General features: G+C 32.5%; 1 protein-coding gene and 1 long non-coding RNA gene across 2 annotated transcripts; one reads left to right on the top strand and one right to left on the bottom strand.

Annotated features, from left to right (window-relative positions):
- Window positions 1–11332: 11332 nt before the first annotated feature.
- Window positions 11333–11919, bottom strand: LOC146936209 (uncharacterized). The gene is made up of 2 exons (XR_015033142.1): window positions 11748–11919; window positions 11333–11662 (listed from the first exon to the last, which is right to left on the bottom strand). It is a non-coding gene; the product is annotated as an uncharacterized LOC146936209 (long non-coding RNA).
- A 2505-nt stretch (window positions 11920–14424) lies between these two features.
- Window positions 14425–20007, top strand: LOC146936208 (flavonoid 3'-monooxygenase-like). Its single transcript, XM_085751191.1, has 3 exons — window positions 14425–15033; window positions 17118–17573; window positions 19120–20007. The coding sequence occupies exons 1-3, from the start codon at window positions 14587–14589 to the stop codon at window positions 19765–19767; spliced, it is 1551 nt and encodes a 516-aa protein (XP_085607317.1). The 5' UTR covers window positions 14425–14586; the 3' UTR covers window positions 19768–20007.
- Window positions 20008–21521: the final 1514 nt, after the last annotated feature.

The following is a 21521-nucleotide window of genomic DNA, read 5'->3' as shown; positions in this document are numbered from 1 at the left end:
TTTTACACTACCGTCAACAAGTGCGTGTACCCTTTGTCTGGCGTGAGTTGCCAACTCCACATGTCTTCCACACTAACATGAAGATAAATATTAGATGAAAGCACACAACACTCCCCCAGCATCTCCTCCTCCCACACAAATAACCGATGACACCATTTCGAAGCCTCTACCCTATCTGCCAATCTAAAGAAAACATCTCAGAAACAATAACTATCCCATTCTCTTCTAAATTAAACAACCGCCTAAACCTAACCCCCACCCGGTCTCTCCATCCATACATCCGACCAAAAATGGCATAGCTCCATCACCCATCACCCTCCTTACATGATCATCAAACAACATATCCAAAGTCTGACTCCACCAAATTGATCTTAACCTCCCACCAACCCTCACACACACACCTTGAATTCCATACCTCGCTACTAACACCCTATTCTACAAACTATATTCCTGCTCCATACACATCCTCAAAGACCACTTACTCAGAATGGCATATTAAATTCTCTGGTTCTTCTCGCCCCCAAACAACCATCCTCCTTATCTAAACATATTGTATCACATTTAATCCAACTATTTTCCAAACTTCCTCACCCCACCCTCAAATTAATAATAAATAAATATTTAAAGAAAGATTCAATTGAAAAAATGATACATGTGGAAGCTTTGAAGAAGAAAAGGAAGTAAATCGGAAGAGAATACAAGACAAATTTCAAGAGAAGTAAATTTGAAGAAATGTTATAATTTAAAATCGCGAACATCTATACGTATAATTTCAATCAAAATCTAACTAATTTCATAAAAAAAATATTGTTAATAATTTACATGCGTTAGCGCAATAAAAAGAATAGACAGGCGGACACGAAGTGTCGGTCTCACTCAATGCTAATCACTAATAAAATAAATTTATAAAAATAAATCCTTTTCTCTAACTTTGTTTGTTTGCATGAAGAATCAAATTAAATATATTATACAATAGTCAAATTCTTATAAAAAAAACATACATAATTAAAGGGTCATGTTAACTTGTGCTCTTAGGGCACAAGTTAAGGAGCTTAAAAAGGAAATTAAAAATAAATTTTATATTGAAAGTATAACTTTTGCAACTTTTAAGACATTAAATACACACGTTTCAAAAAAAAAACTTTCTACATTTACCTTCTTAACTTATGCCCCAAAGGCACAAGTTAACATTTTCCATAATTAAATTATGTTTGTTTAATTTATATATTTTGATTGACGATAGGTATAACATGATAGAATAAAACAAATCATCACTACTTTTTTACTTGTTCTCTTCTTTATTTTCAAGATTCAAACAAACGTGTTTATTTCAAACAAATTATTTGTATGCATGAAAGGGTTCCACGTATGACGCAGCTAGTTTTCCATTATTACCATCGTCAGAATCAGAACTATGAGTGCATTAATATGGACGCAGCAAATGAAAGTTACAGTCTTACAGAGGTTTAGTCTTCAACGTATATGTACACACCAAATGAAAGTTACAGAGGTCTACTCTTCTACGTATGATATGACATCAATGTGATGGAACTATTTGGTCAAAAACCAAGAAAAAACATAGCAAACAGATCATACATATTATTATTTATTGGGTCAAAAAATCAATAATTATATATTTGATAGGAAGATGATGAAGATGAAAATGGATTCTTCTTGAGTGATGAGTTAAGCTATATTGACTGTTACTGTTCCAATGAATACAGTGTCATTTGTTGAAACTTTACCCTAGTGTTTCTAGAGGTTTCATTATTCAAAATTGATTCCCCTAAAAAAGATTATTTAAAGTTGAATAAGACAACAAAAAAAAAAAGTTGAAAAAGACAAGGACAATATTTTTTCAAGGGATGACATTTTTTCTTGAGAAATTCAAGGATGACATTATAATGACCATCCATTTCGCCATAACCGTCAATTTGTACAAAATAATTATCCCAAAAAAATATCATTTTTTATTTTTTTTCCTTCTAATTGTATCATTTATATATTTCTCTTCCTTCCTTCAAAAAAGAAAATTACATTTATATTTCTCCATTATAATTTAACTCGTATTGATCACCTGTCTCTTCATGATCTTTGATCCTTTTAAATTTGGACTCACAAATTAAGAAATGATCAATCTAAACAAATATAGACATATTTACTCTTATTGGATTTTTAGTCACATTTTTTTCTTAAATTCCCAATAATTTATTATGCTTAAGATTTCTTTGGTAAAATTAAAATAGAGAATACCTGGTAAGATAGCTAGCAACGAATACACCAACTGAAATGTGGTCATTTGATAATTGTCTCAGGTGGGATTTGTATCATGTCTCTCGACATTAAAAAATCAAACTCTTACCACAGATTTGTAAATAAAATGATATATAAAATGATATATAAAATAAATTTAATTAATATTTAATTTTTATTATTAAGATAGCATAAGTAAATTTGAGAGAGAAAATAAGTTATATCATTTTAGTTGGTATGGACAATGCATAAAATATGCAAGGTCTGGGGTTCAATTCCCGGCCACCACCAAAAAAAAAAAAGAGAAAATAAGTTATATAAACTTTCTTTGCTAAAAAAAAAGTTATATAAACTTTCAGCTTTAAGTTATTTAAAGTAATTTTATCAAAAGAGATCAATCTAAATTTCATTTATATAAAATATATTTCTTTTCAAAATTGAATTCAAAATATTAGCTCATTGATGGTCTATATTGATGAATTTTATATCAAGTATCCCTTTCTGAACACAACCACTTGTGAAATGATGTTTAATTTTAATATGTTTTGTTCTACAGTGGGTTTTTAGATAGACAAATAGCTGGAGTATTATCACATAAAATTAAAATACTACTTTCACTGGTAGTATTAAAGCTGACGTTTCATCCACAAAAGTTATGTGCTACAACTTGTATATGATACGTATTCTGTTTCTACTAGACAATGCATTAGTTTGTTGTCTTTTACTAGCCAAAAGGTAAGATTCTCGCCGATGAACTGGCCTGACACCTTCAACTGGTGGTTTTTCTCTCTGCTCAATTATAAGCATAATCGGCATCTCAAAATCCAACTAATTTATGAGGGTGACAAAAACACAGAGGGGTTAATTGTGTTTTCTTTTCCTAAAAAACTTTTCAAGTTAAAACAAAGCAACAAAGAAAGGCTAAGAACATAAAGCAACAAAGAAAGAGAAAAATCAACACATATTTATTTTGGTTCACCCCACAATTTAGGATTACGCTCAGTCCCATCACGCTTGAGATCTTTTTTTCACAATAATCAACCTTCATTACAAATTACTTAGACACAAAAGTATAAGATTTATTGCTTCTCCTTGAGGAATTCCTTCAATCCAACTGGATTAAGAGTTTGCAAACAATTTGTCGTTGTTTACACTTCAGACTCAAATAGTGGTAAACTAGATTAAGCACAATACAAATGATTTTTTTATCTAAAGATTTTTTTTCTAAACACTTAAGAAATTCTAAGATGAGAGTTTTTAAGAATTTTTTTAGGTGTTTTTGCACTAGAATTTGATCAGAGTTTTGACACAGTTGAAACTGTGTATTTCTTTATATTTCTTAAACACTCAAGGTTCTTTTATAAAAGATTTGAATAGAGTAGTTGTTTAAAGAGGTGTCAGCACATCTAGCTTCCTTAAGACTCTAGTAAATTCTCCTATAAAAGGGTCCCGAGCATTTGAAGAAACAAAGAGAACTACACGCTTCTAATGGTGCAAAAACGCTGATCAAATTTCTAGCGTAATTTAGTTTACTGCTCATTGACTCTTACAAACATTCATTTTAGAATTTCTTAAGTACTTAGAAAGATGTTGTACGTAATTTAGTTTACTTCTCTTTAACTCTGAAGTGTAAACAAACATCAATTTTATTGTAAACTCTGAACTTGTTGGACTGTAGAAAGTCCTCAAGTAGAGGCAGGAAATCTTAGTGGTAACAAACATCAATTTTATTGTAAACTTTGTAATAAAGTTTGATGATAGTGGAAAAACATCTCAAAAGTGAGGGACTGGACGTAATCCCGAATTTTGGGGTGAACCAGAATAAATATATGTGTTGATTTTTATCTTCCTATGATTCTTTCATTTTTGCCTCTAATTTGTTTTAACTTAGAAAAGATTTTCAGAAAAATCCAACATAATCCAACCCCCTCTCTTTCTTGTGTTTTTCTCACCTACACGTTTGTCATTGTCGTCCCACATTTTGAGGTGAAACGTTGAAGAAATGGTGCACATGGGAGCTAGACTTTGGCGTTTTATGATCCAGTTGTGTGTTGACAGACAATGAACTACCAAAAACTGGATCTCTACTGTTTTACAAGTTTTTTTGTCCAAAAGTAACCGACCTTACAAATCCCTAGAGTCTTGTGGTCGACCCATTGAAATCTTGCAAGTCACAACCCATGTAAGGGATGATATCTTTTTATTTTAGGCCAATAGCATAACAAATTTGTGTACAACATGTCATAAGAAGCTCCTTGGTTGACGGGGACTTTCTTGACATCATAGTTGGACATCATGACCCAAATTAGAAATTGTTATACCCTAATTTTGGACCTAAAAATACTAGCCCCATTCCTCTTTTCTTGCATTTCAAGTCATTTGAATATGTCTCTGATCAATTACAGCCTTCTCTGCATCTTATTTCAATATTACTTGCAAAATTCATATAAAAGGGTATTTTAGTCATTTCCTGTATCCAAGCTCATTTTAGTCCTTTAAAAATTGTTTGAGTCCTTTCAAATAGTTTGAATAAGTTTCTATTTCAATCCCATGTCAAAATCCATTTTAAAAAATTGCATTTGAAGTCATTTTGAGTCAGTTCAGCCCCTAGGGGCAGTTTAGTCTTTTCATGTGTTAAAACTCTGTTTAAATTCTAAAAATTGTCTCTGAGTCTTTTCATTTGGTTTAAATAAACTCTTGCTTCAATTCTCTTGTTAAAAATCCATTTTTTAATTACATCTGAGTCGTTTTAAGTCAGTATTAGCCCCAGGGGCATTTTGGTCATTTCACCCAAAATTTTGGCAGAGAGGTTACTTTAAAGTACCTCATTTAAGTAGTTGGTTCGTTTTAGTCCATTTGGTGTTTTTTATTGGTTTCACTTTACGTTTATTTCCAAATTACGTTTTTAATTCAGTTTTATTAATTTTTTCGTTTTAGTCCTAAAAGTTCCCAAAAATTGCATTTCAGTCCTTTAAACTCTTAAAATTGCACTTTAGTCCATTTTCATTTTTTTAGGTCAAACTTTTATTTTAGTTCAATTACAACTAAGTCCTTTTTGTCCAGTTTATTTTTGGTCCTTTTTTTAGGTTATCTGCAGTCCAGTCCTTTTTCAAATTGCAGAATAGTCCATGAATTTTCAACAATTGCAGAAAGGCCCTCAAGTCCTAAATTCAGCAAAGGGCGAATTAGTTACAAGTCCAGACAGGTGGCAAGCACACATTGGCTCACAGATACACATGTCAAGCTATAAAAGCTCCCAATCATCACAATCCCATTCAGATTGCGCCAACACATCAAAATCACAGAAACATATTACAACTTTCTCTCTCTATTCAGTTACAATCAAAAAGCCAGAAATAACAAAGAACACGAAGAACATTCATGAAACCCTAGCTTCACCAGAATCAAAATTAAACAAAATTGAAGTAAATTCATAGAAGTTCTCAGAGATTCATCACTGAATCTTCATCATCGAACCTGAAACACTGCAATTCCAGTGTGAATTTGCCACCAAAGCAACAAATTCACACGATCACAGTGGAGAAGACGAAGAAATCGAAGTTTGAGTTCGATCAGTGAAGAAGAAGAGGATCAAGAACTGATTTATTTTCAGTTTCTTCGCAAAGCTTACCAGAAGCATCAAGAACACATTCAGGACTCGAGTTTTCCGAAGAGTCTCATCTGAAACACTCGAATCTCCAGGTAAATTCACGAAACCTTCTCGTTTTTCATTTTAAGTCATCATCGAAGGCTTGTAAACATAAATAAACGGTGAATCGAAGCAAAAAACTTCAAAAAGTTTTGAAAAGAATCAAAACTGAAACCCTAAAAATGTAATTTCTCCAAGATTCACCGTTTATTTCATGAATCCAGGTTTATAATCATCATCGATGTAGAAAATAGGTCATGTTAGGGTTTAGTTTCGAAGAGATTAGAAAAAGTTTTTGAAACCCTAGAACGTAAGATTCAAAGTGTAGATCTGTTCAAATCCAAGCCTTGTTTCAAAAAACGAGTTTCAAAATCATGAAGAGGGGTCAAAGACGGACACAACGACATAAGTTTTTTTTTCAGAAAAGAGTTCAGGTGCGGCGGCGCCACCGGTGAGCCACCGCACCTCCTCCGTTGTGTTCGTCGGAGAAGACGACCAGGAGAGAAGAGAGAAGTGAGAGTTTCTCTCACTAGGATGAGAGAAGAGAGAGAAGTGAACGTAGGAAATGAACTGGACCGGCAGGCTTGGGGTTTTATAAGCCCCTGAACCGGTCTGGTTCAATCTTGGTTCACTTGGCTTTCTTTCGTGGCCACAGGATTTAGGGTTTGATCCGTTTGGATCAATCCAACGCTCCACAGTCTCCCTTGAGATCCAGGACCCATACAGGCTTGGATTTGGGCTTAGGTTTCTTCGTCTGTGTTGTTTTTTTGCTATGTGCACCTGCTGTGTTGCTAATTGCATCCCCTGCCTTGCCTAAAATTCTCATAAAAATTCCATGAAATTTTCCATATGTTTTTTAATATTTTTCTTGACCATTTTGTGATACTTTTATGTGTTAAACCTTGATAAAAATATGTGTAGCATTTGTTTTTTTTGTTTACTAGTGTTTGTTCAAATTTGTGATTCTCTTGTACATTTTAAGTCCAAAAATCCTTTAAAAATTCTAAAAATTTTCACATACATTTCTTGATATTTTGGTAGTGTTTTTGTGATGATTTTTGCATATTAGAAATTGATAGAAAAAAATGTGAGGATTTTCTTGCCATTTTGTGATGTTTTGTATTAAAAAAAGTTGTGAAAATTTGCTTGATTCTAGTTCCAATTTCTTGATATATGTTTGTGACCCATACCATATGGTTTTGTGACATTTTAGCTACTATTTGCATATAATTTTGCTGTATGAGTGTGAATCTTGATTAGTTGCTTGCTTTGCAAGTCATGGCTACAAATAAAGAGTGCAAATGTGTCTAAGTTCACTTGAAAATGTAGGGTTCATCATGTGGCTTTAATTCTCATTTTAAGAACTGAATATATACCTTTAAAAAATGCATGAGACTATGAGAGTTATGAGCTATGTGATGCTTGTATCCCATGGGTGAATTTTTAGTCATATTTTGCACTTGTTTTGATTTATTTTGTGTTAGATTCCATGCTTTTACTATAGTATTTTTCTTGCCTTATTTTTCTCCATATTATCATGTGCTACTAACCATTTTCTTGTGTTTCATGTTTCATACATCATAAGCATACTCTCTACCACACTTTCTCATCCCATTTCTTCACATTTCTTTTGCTTTTAATTCATTTGTGTGGGATTAAGTTCTCACAAGGAAGTAGTGTGTATGTAGGTGAAGGATGTAATAAGGACAATGGACTCTAATGATGTACACCGACACAAGCACCGACACATGCACACACCCCACTTTAGATGTATGGCTAGAATATGCATGTTTAGATGTATGCTTAGGATTGAATGTTTAGATGAATGCTTAGGATTTACGCTTAGAAAAATCAATTTTCCAAAAAAAATATGAACAACATCACCCAAATCTTTTTCATAATAAACCTTGGGATCCAAAATCCCATTGTATTCTCTTTTATTTTCTTAATCAAATGTTAATAAATTTTAATCATACTTTGACTTTCATTTTCCAAAAATCACTAATCAAACCTCACTTTTTCTTAAAGTCTCATGCCTTTAAGGCCTCTCAATCTCCATTCTTCAAAACTCCAATTTTCAAACTCAAAATCAACCAACAAAAACAAAAACATTTTCTGGAAGAGAACTACGGTGGATTTGATCCCTTAAACGGGTACGTAGGCAAGGAATCAAAATTCCTTCAATTCAAATAAAATAAAAATTCAAACACTTTCTTTCTCCCTCCAATTCTTCACTTAGTAAACTCTTAGGTGTTAATATCACTTTTCAAAATAGCATTTAAAAATAAAGCGCACGCGTAGAAAGTAAAGACGGTTCCTATAGGATACTATAGTCGTTATGGGTGCCTAACACCTTCCCGTAGCGAAAACAACTCCCGGACCTCAATTCTCAAGGGTTTTGCTTACTTTTTCCCTTCCCAAGAAAAAATAAGATATCACCGGTTAAAAAGGTTCAAGCGTAATCAATGTTTGACACCCGAAAACCAAGATAAAACAGAAATGAGATGTGATTGTTAATCATATAACCTCGAGGTTATCAATAAACTTGGGTTACTTCCTTGATGCGGTGAAATGGGTCGTGAACCTCATGCTAAGTTCATTCCACAAATCTATAGATCTTGGCCTTAAAGCATTGAACAATGTCAATTATTCTTCAGCAAAGTCAACACAAACAGTTTGCATTTCACCAAACCACGCGTACCCGTAAAAGATAACAGAGTATCAACTATTTTGAGATTGTCGCAAGGGTTTGAGACTTCATCATAGGGCGAAATGGCCAGCGGCTCTAGAAGGATTTGTGCATAGGATGGTTGTTAATTAATCCTTGTCATTGAAGCTTTTCTCGGTATGGGTTCTTTATCATACCAGCTATGTTCCAAAGACTCAAAAAGGTAACAACAGTGAACAAGAGAGTCATTGCTTGTGCATCCACTATGACGGCGCGACAAAGTTCCTTATCTCCTTATCTGCGTCCCCCACATCCCACGACCTACATTTCTTATGTTACTGTTGTTACCTATGTTTCCTTTCCTCCCATCAGATCTGGAAGGAGATCTTCTTAGTGGTTAATCTTCGTTGTTTTGACAATGTGAGATGTGGACCATTTACCTAAGTGGGATGGAAATTGCCGCGTTAACCACTAGAGGCAGAAAATTTGAAGAACACCAATGTTGTTCAAGTTCCCCAATTATTGGATCTTCATCTGGCTGATTTCATTGCGGGCTACGCAGTCGCCTTGATATGTGATGAGTTTGACTGGTTCTAGAATGCTACGAGGAATTTATGGAGGAAGTTATTGGTTTATGTGTCCTTCTTTAGAGTTGGAATGACGAGATTCACATGGTTATTCATTGTCTCTCCAAGGACTGGACAGAATGGAGGTAGTATCATCGTAATATGATGGATATCTTGTGTGGGTATTGATGTTGTACTAGCAGCAACATGGATATGATGATGTTGTTGAAGAATTGGATTTTTACCCGGGTTTGGGTTTTCCTTGTTCAAAACTTATTGAGAAGAGGATGTGATGGTCCTTTCCCTTGGATTGTTATAATTTTCTCTAACAGTCTTTGGGCCTTAATTTTTCCTTGGACTTTATTAGGCAATACTATACAATATGTTTAGGTTTTTGGGCCCTCGAGGGACGCGTGAAATCATTATCTAGACAGTTGTCCTCGAGGGACTCTTGTAAGCAGATTAGAAAAGGCCATCATTGAATTCATCATGAACGGTCCAAATCTTCCTGTAGATCCTTGATCAAGTGATATTTAGGACAAGTCCATATATACTTTGTCTGCATGTGTATAAGGTTTGAAGGGTACCCGAATCTAGTCAAGGATTGAGCGTTGGCTCAATCTGGAACAAAACTTTTAATGTCATCACATTGAATGAAATTCATTGATTTCATGATTTGTGTTTCTTCTTCTTATCTATAAAATAACCAAGTTGCTTGGGCTCCAGTGGCTAGGAGCTCCTTCCAAGGACGTACCCGGGGAATACCGGGTTCGATTCCCAGGGAGAACAACGCTTGGCCAGTGCGCATGCCTCTACGCACGAGCCGGATTAGTCGCCCACCTTTGATGGGTCGGAAACCGGTGCGAAAGCCAAAAAAAATTTTTGCTAGGGTATTGTCAAAAAAAAACTAGCTAGGGTATTATTAAACTTTTCAAAAAAACAATGCAGTTGACATTTTTCAAATAGTCTTTATTATTCAAATATAGACAAGATTTTCTTTTCAAGAGAATCATATAATTAAAGACGGCTGTAGCGAATATTTTTCATAAAATCAACAATTAAAGTAGAATAATTAACTTGTACCATAAAAAAAAAAAGAATAATTAACCGTATTTTTATAAAAGTAGATTAATTATATTGTTTGCTTGGTTACAGGTCGGGGTGCCTCGGATCGAACCTCCAACAACCAGTTATTACATGACCAATGCGGAGGTGTGACCGATGACACATTAATTATATTGTTGATAATGATGTTTTTGTACTCCAATTATTTCCGGAAATAAAAATTAGATTATTTATTAATAAACAAATACTTTAGTTTGAGTTTTAGGCTATTTTAGCTACTGTGATAATATGGACCAAACTGAACAGTGAGTATTAGAGAAATGAAGACCAAGCCTTTATTCAACCATATATAGTTCAGGACGTGCTTACGTACCAGTTATATACATTTCACTCTCTTTGCTTTAGTCCATAGCGAAGATTCAAAACAAACCATTAATTTTCAAGACCAGATTGTTTCAAAATAAAAATAAAAAAGTTTCAAGACCACCCTTTCTCTTACTACTCCATCCGTTTAACTATAAAAGTCATATTTTAATAAATGCACATTGGTGTTGATTTGAAGATATAAACAATAGGGTTAAATATTTACTCCTTCAAAAAATTTCAATCATCACTCTTTGTCCATACTTTTAAATCAACTCATGTGAAACCTTCATATTTTTGAATAAAAACTTGGGTAAAATAAGTTTTTCGTCCTCATAAAATTAACGAATTTTGGTTTTCGTCCCTATAAAAAAAAATCCACCGTTTTCGTCCCTACTTAATTTTTCAGTTACCGTTTTCGTCCCTCCCGTTAAGTCAACTAACTGTTGACTAACAGAATGCCACCTAAGATTTCTGATTTTTCTACTTTTTTTCGTTTTTAATAAGAAACAATTGGAAAAAAAAACTGATTTTACTACTTTTTTCGTTTCTATTTTTTTCTATGCAATTTTCAATGAATGTTGTTATGTACAACCTGTGCAAAATGATTCAAAAACACACACTGTTATTGTGTCATGACCTTATTGAGCAATTGTATCAGTAAATGGGAAGAAACTACATATATTTGGCTTCTATCATATAAACTTGAAATCAAAAGCTTAATAGCATTAATAGCACAAAAAATATGCTTTTTTGACAGAATTGAAATTGAGTAAGAATGAAAATTAACTTCATTTCATAAGCATAAGATTACCAAATATGCCATAAGTTTTATAGTACAAGATCTGCATATGTTTGCATCAACAGAAGATTTCATCCCAAAAAAAGTACCATCCCAACTAATTCATAACTCCAAATCTTAATTAGTTTCCATCAGCATAAGATTACATCAAAAAAAAAAAACTACCATCACAAATTACATCATAACCAAAAAACCTTCCACACTAAATCCTAAGCATCTCTTTCAAGCTTCACTGTTTCAACCTTCTCTTAATTGATCCCCATCCTACCAGGAACTTTCTTCTTCAAAACATTTCCCTGCAAAACACAGTCAAAACAAACAAAATTAAAACACAGTCACAAATTACAGTTCCGATTTTAATATTGAAGCATTAAAACTGACCTTCAAACAGGACCACTTCTACGATATCCAACCTTCGATTCGACGATACACATGCAAACAGATGTCTTCAAAAACTTCGATCTAGGGTGGAGAATGGAATATTGAATGATTTTGTTGTTGACTTAGCATTGTTGCAGATGAGAGTGAACAAGACTGGTTTCTAAATCAGATCTAGGGTTTTCTGCTTTCACCCACAATTTATATCAAACATTTTTTAATCAAAAAACACAATTTTTTTAATAAAAACGAAAATGAAAAAAAATAGAAAAATCTGATTTATTTTATTTTATTTTACTGAATGCTGACGTGGCACAGCCAAGTGGCATTTTGTTAGTCAACAGTTAGTTGACTTAACGGGAGGGACGAAAACGGTAACTGAAAATTTAAGTAGGGACGAAAACGGTGGATTTTTTTTTATAGGGGCGAAAACCAAAATTCGCTAATTTTATGAGGACGAAAAACATATTTTACCCTAAAAACTTTTATAAATGTTTAGAATATTATTGAGAATGATAATAAAATTACATAAACTAGCAAACACTTGCGCCATCTCTCATTTTTTTTAATATTAAAATAATTTAATAATTGACGAAAGATAATTATTATAAAAAAAAATTGGTACATGTATGACCGACATATAATAGGAAATAATACTTATAAAAGCACTTATCTTTAAAAACATTCATTTGTCTAGGTACACAATGAAGATGTCTATTTAACATGATGTTAAATTTGAAAATGACCTCATTATAGATGATCTTAGAACACTGTTTGAGAAATTAAAAATATAATTTTATATATAAATTGGTATAATTATTGTTTTGACAAGTATTTAACTTTTTAATTTAATAGGCCAAAAACGAGATATGTTAACAAACAATTCTTTGAAGCAGAAGTAAAGTAATGCATCAAAGGAAAAAGTAAAAGTTATCCAAACATATACAAGGGAAAAATTTGAAAAAAATTACAAAATGACGAATCCTAGACAAAGTAAAGGATTAGTCATCAAGAATGGAAATCAACAAGAAAACAAGTGTATGATTCTTCAACCACCATCATGAGTGTAGTTTTATGTGTTTCATCAGTAACTCCAAAGAAAGTTGTTTATTACAAAAAGTTCTCAAGCTACGTTCTTTTTAAATAATCCAGATACATGACATCCAGACTATCTAAAAACATATATGAACTTCCTTTTTATTTGAACATGTGACCACCAGCATGCTCTCCTATGGCTGCTAAATTCATAAAACTAATACCCAGCTAGCAAAAATCATCACTCCATATATTGCCAAAGAAATCACAATCTAGAAAAAAGATGTTTAATTGTTTCTTCCTTCCCGCACGCTCCCAGACAAAGCAAAGAAGTAGAAGTTACCACTCCATGACTCAAGAGATGTTCCTTATTATGGATCCTTTTCAATTGATAAAAATTGTCAACGTTAGATTGATCAACCCGCATCAAAATATTGTAAGCGTCTTTGACAGAATTATCGTCAGCTAGATTACGTAATCAGAACCAACGATCAAGAATCTTATCTTGCAAAAAATATATTATCCAACAAAGAAACACATTGCTCTAACTGCTCCTCCTCTTAGGAAAAGAGGCACCTCCTCTACCGCCACCCATGTCCATCCACGGCCCACCCTTACTCTGCAAAGCAACTACTGTAACATTATTTTCCATAGAAAAGTCAAAAAGACATTTAAACCTCAAACACCCATCCTCCAACCACGGATCACAGAAAAATTATGTACTTTCACCATCACCAACACTACGCTCCACCCACTATTTTAAACAAGTCTCTACCCCTTATACATCACCCTCCCCAATAACACCTAGAGCCTTCCACCACACTGACGCCATTAACCCACCTCTATTAACACATCCCACTAACACCCCATTTTTAGTAGCCAAAACCTTATACCATAACCCACATCGATCAACATACAACCACCAACACCCTTGTTTTGATAAAGCTAAATTAAACTCGGTTAACCTTCGAACCACCATATTGCTTCATCGAACTAATTTACCCCAATAAAAGTAATGAATTTTGTGCCCCACACACCACGCGCACGCGTGCAATCCCCCCCCCCCCCCCCCCAAATAAGTTTTATTGAATAAGTTTCAATAAAATCAAGTAATAACGTTCTATTTTTAAAATTGAAATAAAAAATGATGATTTATTATGAGGTGGTATCCCTTGTCCCAAGTAATAACGTAAAACGCAATTGCAAATTCTTAAAGAGGTGGTGTCCCTTGTGAGAAAATCTTGTGTGGACCAAGACCAAGAATTTTGGTTTGGTCACACACAAAGAGAGAAGAGAGAAGAGAAAGAAGAGAGAAGAGAGAGAAAATGTAGAAGAGAGAAGAGAAGAGAGAGAAGGAGAAAATCTTGTATGTGTGACCAAACCAAAATTCTTGGTCCTGGTCCACACAAGTGTTTCTCGTCCCTTCAAAGTTGTGTGTATCATCTAAACTGAATTTCCCGATATAAAAATCAAGCACATGCCATGTATTCATTATGAACAATTTTTTCATATAAAATAATCATTAAATTTTTTAAATAAATTAAAATAAGTCCCATTTGACAATCCTACGTTCCAAAATGAACAAACCGTGTAAAGTCAGAGAAACGTTTCCTTTATAAATACCAAGCATGTTGAGGCTTAGGTTAATGTGACAACAACACAACGTCAACTAGTTAATTTTTATTTTTTTTTGCTATTCAAATAGATTGCTGTTGTTATACGTACAAAACTTATTTATATCATTAATCCCTAATCATCATCACATATATTTCATATTTCATAACCACATAACACAAATTAATTAACCATGTCTATATGGTTCATTGCATTAGCTAGTTTCACATTATGCATCCTCATATACCGTTTTATGAAATTTGCAACAAGATCTTCTTCACTACCACTTCCACCTGGACCAAAGCCATTGCCTATAATAGGTAACATGCCACACTTGGGTCCTGCCCCACACCAGTCTATTGCAGCCTTGGCAAAAACTCATGGCCCTTTGATGCACCTTAAATTAGGTTTTGTGGACGTTATTGTGGCGGCTTCGGGCTCCGTTGCCGAACAATTCTTAAAGGTTCATGATGTTAACTTTAGTAGCCGGCCACCCAGAACCGGAGCTAAATATATACTTTATAACTATAAAGATGTTGCGTTTGCACCATATGGTCCACGGTGGCGAATGCTCCGAAAAATCTCCTCCATTCATCTCTTCTCCAACAAAGTCATGGAAGAATTCAAACACTTGCGTCAGGTTAGTTAATTATAATATCATTTTCTCAATTTCAACATATAATTGCACTATCAATATCTTCCGATATGAGAGTCTAGATTTTGTAACCGTAAAATTAATTCTCATTTGAATTTTATCTAAGAGAATAAAATCTTCCGATAAAATTAAATTAAAATATACTACTCACATTTTTCTGAAAATATAACTGCTGTTTTGCATCTTCAAGGAGTTATATATCTTCAAGGAGCTGTATGTAATTTAATATAAACCCTACTTCAATTTAAACTATTGATTAATATGTAGTATTATTAACTTATGACTTGTATAATTTTTTTTTACGTACTCAACTTATCTATAGGTTTTTATTTGAAAGACATGTACTTTATTATTATTTTAAATATTGACTTTTTGAATAGAAGAATGAGAAATAGGGTGCTTGGCTGTTTTTCTTGTACTGCACAGAAACTCCAAGGGATTTGTTCATATTAAAATATCAGTGTATTACAATTTTTTGAGAGGATATCAGTGTATTACTTGATGACTTAAATAATTAGATTATCATATCACTTTCTTTGAGTGTATTTTAATGATAATTTAGTTCGAAGGATTTGAAAAAAATTCGTAACCTGAAAAAATCCCACACTTTGATAATTTTTTTCTTGCCTTAATTAGAATTCATTAACATGTGAGGTCAACCACTTTATTTGACATATAGGTATAATTGCCGGTAAACCGTAAACCAAGTTAGATAGATAACAAAATAAATATTTGAAGGGGTGAAGAATGCATACATGATTTTTTTTTTTTTTTTAGAGAAAGAATGTATACATGATTTTAACAAATAAGTTTAGAGTATTACGCAGAAAAATTATTAGCAAAAAAAAAAAGCATTTTACTCAAAAAATAAACAGAATTGTTTATCAACAAAAATAAAAACATTAGTTAATATATATTCTTTAGGGTTACACTTACATATAAAATATGTCTCTCCTTCAACAAAAAAAATAAATGTCTTAACCAGCTCAAAGTACATCAGTAGAAAAAGGGTACTTCAAAGAAAATCTATTCTAAAGTTTTTTACATATATATTTTTAGATGTAATATGTATCATTGATGGTGTAAAATATCTTGCATATACATTCAATCAAATTACATAATAATATTAATTTTTTAAATTCATATTTAAAATGTTTGTATAAATGTGTATCACTATTCGGTTGAAAAATTCTTCACGAAAAAGAAAAATCACCAAGTGATGGGAGTGTAAATAACCATTAGAAAGTCTCAAAGAGAAGAAAAAAATCTTTTATAAGTGGCTTCCACTCATCCATGCATGCTAATGTGATTAGGACAAAGCTGAACTTTTCTTGGATAAAAAGGTTAAAAGACTTTTCTTGGATAAATATTCCATTTGAAAGTCTTTCAAAGAGAAGATAAAACCATAAGAAAATGGGATGCATAGTTGCGTCAACCCGATGAATTAATGGAATATTTTAACACAAAATAACTCAATACATAGACTTTAAAAATTGTAAATTAAACTACTTAGGTGTGTATGTGGTTTTTTATTTACATTAAGTATTAGTTATAGTTGGACATTAAAATATTGATACATGCTCTGGACCACAGGAATTCCTCCCACGACGATTCTACATAAATTTTAATTTTCATACTTTCGAAAATATTGAATCATTATTATTTCACTCTTATGTTATTTTGTCTCATGTTAGTTTATGAATCACATAGCTTGATTCATTATTATTTCACTGTTATGTTTTTTTTTTTTTTGAAGGAATTTCACTATTATGTTATTTTGTCTCATGTTAGTTTATGAATCACATAGCTTGATTCATTATTATTTCCCTATGAGCTTTTGTTCATGTTAATTTCACCTCGGTTTTTTATTTTCTTCACTATTATGTGGGGATATATATCATTGCTTATAAGTTAAAACTTTTGATATAGTTTATTTATCATTTCTGTAATTTCATCTCGGTTTTTTTATTCACTTCACATAGTTTTTTATTCATCTCGGTTATTTTAAATACGATTTAAACTCGTACGAATCCATGAGTCGATTGAATCTAATCAATTACACTTTTCAGGAAGAGGTAGCAAGATTGACAAGCAATTTGGCAAGTAATTATTCGGACACGAAAGCTGTGAACTTGGGACAACTATTGAATGTATGTACCACCAATGCACTTGCTAGGGTTATGTTAGGAAGAAGAGTATTCAATGATGGCAATGGTGGTTGTGAACCTAAAGCTGATGAGTTCAAGGAAATGGTTCTTGAAGTGATGGCGTTAGCTGGAGTTTTCAATATAAGTGATTTTATTCCATCATTAGAATGGCTAGACCTTCAAGGAGTTCAATCTAAAATGAAAAAATTACACAAGAGGTTTGATGCATTTTTAACAAACATTATTGAGGAACATGAGGCATCTAATTATAAGAATGAAAAACACAAGAATTTGTTGAGTACTTTGTTGTCACTTAAAGAGGAAACAGATGATGATGGAAACAAACTCACTTATGTTGATATCAAAGCACAACTTTTGGTAAGTTACCTACTCTTCTATAACTCTTCACATGCACGTGCATACTTTGCCCTTTTCTCAAACTCAAGAAGATTGGAACCTGAACCTCTCATAAAAAGAAGATTGGAAAATGGATAAACAACAATTCATTTAGGTTGTGTTAACCGGGACACTAGTTAAGGAAGTTAAAAATATAAATTTTTTATTAAACACAACAACTTTTTGACTATTCTAAAGTGAAATATTCCACTTTTCATCATTTTTCAATGTAAAATTTCCATATTAATCTCCTTAACTAGTGCCCGGGGGCACTAGTTAACATTTTCCTTCATTTATTTAAGAGATATTGGAATTTTCATTAATTTTTAAAGATTTTGACCTACATATTAGGAAAATAGAGAAATGATTCTTATTGATTGAAATGAATGATTACAGAGTATATATATACAAAGGTGAAGGTGCATCATAAGAAAGCATAAGCTAGCAAGTAGTAAACTATTGTTGCTTGAGTGCCAAGTTATCTTTTTCCTTTGCTTTCTTTCCTTCATTCTCTGCATACTCTGATACTACGCTTACGAGTTAGTCGTGTTTAATCACAAAATCAAATGTATAGAGTTTAAACACGCAAATAAAAGACATTTTTTTATAAGAAAAAAAAACAGATGATCATATATTTTAGAAATATGCATCTGGTATTGTGTGCGCCTAAACATTATACTAAACCTGCTCAATTCATATAGAGAAGCCTATTTTTTTTTTTTTCAAACTTAACTGTCAGTCCTATTCATCTTGAAGTCTATATATGACAAACAGGTAAACACGTTTGTACGACTAATTGTTTGGTCTGGTAAAAATAGTACATGTTCACTCCCAAAAAAATAGTACATGTTCATGCATTTTTCAATTTAAAATGTTACATTGATTTCATAAAAATTATATTTTACTTTGTATTTAGACCTAATTTATCAAAGTTAAAATGTGGTAAAAGATGAATTGGGCAATGGAATTTTACTTCTTTTGTTTATTTGGAAAATGTTATTTCTCTAGAAAAATAGCATCAAGACTCAAAACGAACAAACATTTTTAGTATAAAAAATATAGGTAAGCCGGAAAATTATTATTAATTAAGTAACACTAATGATTACAAAATGAAACTCTTTACTACTGAGTTACATCTCATAGATAAAATCAAACAAGCTAATTTTATAACTATTTAATATTAAATGTTTCGATTTACAACTTGTTGCTTTTGCTTTTTTCCTCTCTTTTTTTCACTAGTTAGTTGGAGAGGTTTCACTTACAAATTACAATTTTGTATGAGTCTGTTTCGTATCAACAAAGCAAATTAATTTTCTCGAACCTATGTTTTAGAGAAAAATAAAGACTAAATATAAACCATGTTAAAACAAATACAATCTTTACCAAACTTAAGTTTGTAAACTGATGTTTGTTCAATTTCACGTTTGAAAATTTTAATTCAAATATACCTCTTGACATTGGCAAAATATACTTATAGCTTTCCTCTACGTTTTTGAAAATATACTTATAGCTTTGGTTTTTTTTATAGATAATGTTTGTAGCTGGGACAGACACAACATCAAGCACCACAGAATGGGCCATTGCAGAATTAATTCGAAATCCAAGAATCTTAGCTCAAGTTCAGCAAGAATTGGACAATGTTGTGGGTCGAGATAGGAACGTGAGAGAAGACGACATACCTAACCTACCTTACCTACAAGCAGTGATAAAAGAAACTTTCCGCTTGCACCCATCAACACCTCTCTCCCTCCCGCGAATTGCATCTGAAAGTTGTGAGATTTTTGGGTACCACATTCCAAAGGGCTCAACTCTTTTGGTTAATGTATGGGCCATCGCTCGTGACCCAAAACAATGGACTGATCCATTAGAGTTCAAACCTGAAAGGTTCTTACCAGGTGGTGAGAAGTGTGATGTTGACATTAAGGGAAATGATTTTGAAGTTATACCTTTTGGTGCTGGACGTAGAATATGTGCTGGGATGAGTCTAGGGCTTCGTATGGTCCAACTTCTAACAGCTACATTGGCTCATTCATTTGATTGGGAACTTGAAAGTGGGCTCAATGCTGGAAAAATGAACATGGATGAAGGTTATGGGTTCACACTTCAACGAGCTGAGCCACTATTAGTGCACCCTAAGCCTAGGCTCTCCCCACACGTGTACTCATCTTGTTTCTGATTTTTATGTGTGTGTTTGTGAATTTTTCTTTTCTTACTAGTTGCTCCCTCACTTCAATTTCTTGCTTAGTTATAATAATGTGAATAAATGGGATTTGTCGTGTGCTGTTGTGTAAAGATCCCAAAGGAGGGAAGGTGTAATGTTAGTTAAGTGTTTCAAACTTTTGTGTGAATATATGCACTTTTACTTGTTGTAACTTCTGAAATAAATTATAGGAGTATGATTCTGTCAATTTCAAAATTAATATGAACAATAATTCTTCTTTTCTTTTAATTAAAAAAATGGGCTAGGTTAGAGATAACCATCAAATTAAATATAGTGAGAATTTACAATGAACTAACAAACAATCTATACCAGTAGGAAAATTTCATATTTGAATTCATGTAACAATTAGTGCAAGTGGAAGGTCTAATCATTTGTGTCATTCTCAATTGGTACAACTTTTCATCTATAAATAAACGGAATAGGACCAACAACATTTTTATGTATTACTAATGATTAACGTTATTTTATTCATCTATTTTAATGACTAGAAAAATATAAAATACATGCAAAATTCATATATAAAAAAATGTCTCTATCAGAGACTGATTTAGAGACAAAATAAATTAGTTCAAAACAAAACAAAAATTTACATCTTTAAACAAAATATAAAGTCAGAACTGTCTGTTAATAAGTCGATTATCTCAATAATTGATTCTAATTTGAAGTTTTTGAATCTAGAATTAATTTTTCGACTAAAATTTAGAGCCCATTTATTATAATTTTTCTTATCAATCTTAAAATCTAATAATAATAATAATAATAATAATAATAATAATAATAATAATAATAATAACAACAACAACAACAACAACAACAACAACCAATTATAAGTTTGTTATAGTTTTTAAAAAATAAATAAATAATCAGAAAACAACTTCAAATGAGAAGTTTTTATGAGTAGCTTCTCAAAAATTAGTTATTTTATAGGAAAGAGTCAAGTTATAAAACTCTTACCATAGATCTATCTTGAAAAGCAATAACGCTAAGTTAGGTGAATGCATTTCCTAAGCAAAAAGAGAGAAATAGAGGTTAGGGAAAGTTTGTCATAAGACTTCTTTATGTGACACTAGAATGCATAAAGTAAAGACTAAAAAACTATATTGAAATAACAATGCAAGTACAGAGTGTTTGGTGGTATGTAGTTCCAAACCAAAGAGAACTCAAGCCTATTATAGGCTAAGCACTACTACATTTGTTAATTACATCATAAGACAAAGATTGAATAAGAATTACAAAAAATCATTAAATGCCCAAAATAAAACCACCTCTGTTCTAAATACTTGAACGTTTGGCTTCTCCCGTCATTAGGTGACATTTTGTAATTAACTTGATTTCTGAAACGGTGTGATGGCGCCTCATCATATGATGTGTTGGGTATCTTTGAGTCATTTAGTAAACAATGGAGGACAATCTATCTGTAGCAGTTTTAGTAAACGGTGTGATGGTTTGAGGGACATTTTGTATTGATTTGAGTCATTGTAGTTATGTTTCTTCCTTAACCATGCAACTCCATAGGCTTATTATGTCTTTTTATTGAAAAATTATGTAATTGAACAAAGCAAGAAGTCTTATGGAAGTTATGGAAGATCAACGAGGTTTTGGAAAGCTTTGAAATAAAAGTTGGAGAAATTGTGTCTCACTTAAGCTGAACCATCCCCCCCCCCCCCCCCCCCCCCCCCCCCCCCCCCCCCCCCACACACACACACACA

Source organism: Medicago sativa, chromosome 3, assembly GCF_051527215.1.
Source record: "Medicago sativa cultivar Bolivia chromosome 3, Bolivia_mono, whole genome shotgun sequence".
NCBI classification, from domain to species: Eukaryota; Viridiplantae; Streptophyta; class Magnoliopsida; order Fabales; family Fabaceae; genus Medicago; species Medicago sativa.
The sequence above is the reverse complement of the archived record's forward strand: the minus strand, read 5'-3'. Positions and strand labels throughout refer to the sequence as shown.

Coding starts and splice junctions, on each gene's coding strand:
- LOC146936208 (XM_085751191.1), top strand. CDS start 14,587: ATGTCTATATGGTTCATTGCATTAGCTAGTTTCACATTATGCATCCTC. Junction 15,034..17,117: donor AATTCAAACACTTGCGTCAG/GTTAGTTAATTA, acceptor TACACTTTTCAG/GAAGAGGTAGCAAGATTGAC. Junction 17,574..19,119: donor ATATCAAAGCACAACTTTTG/GTAAGTTACCTA, acceptor TTTTTTTTATAG/ATAATGTTTGTAGCTGGGAC.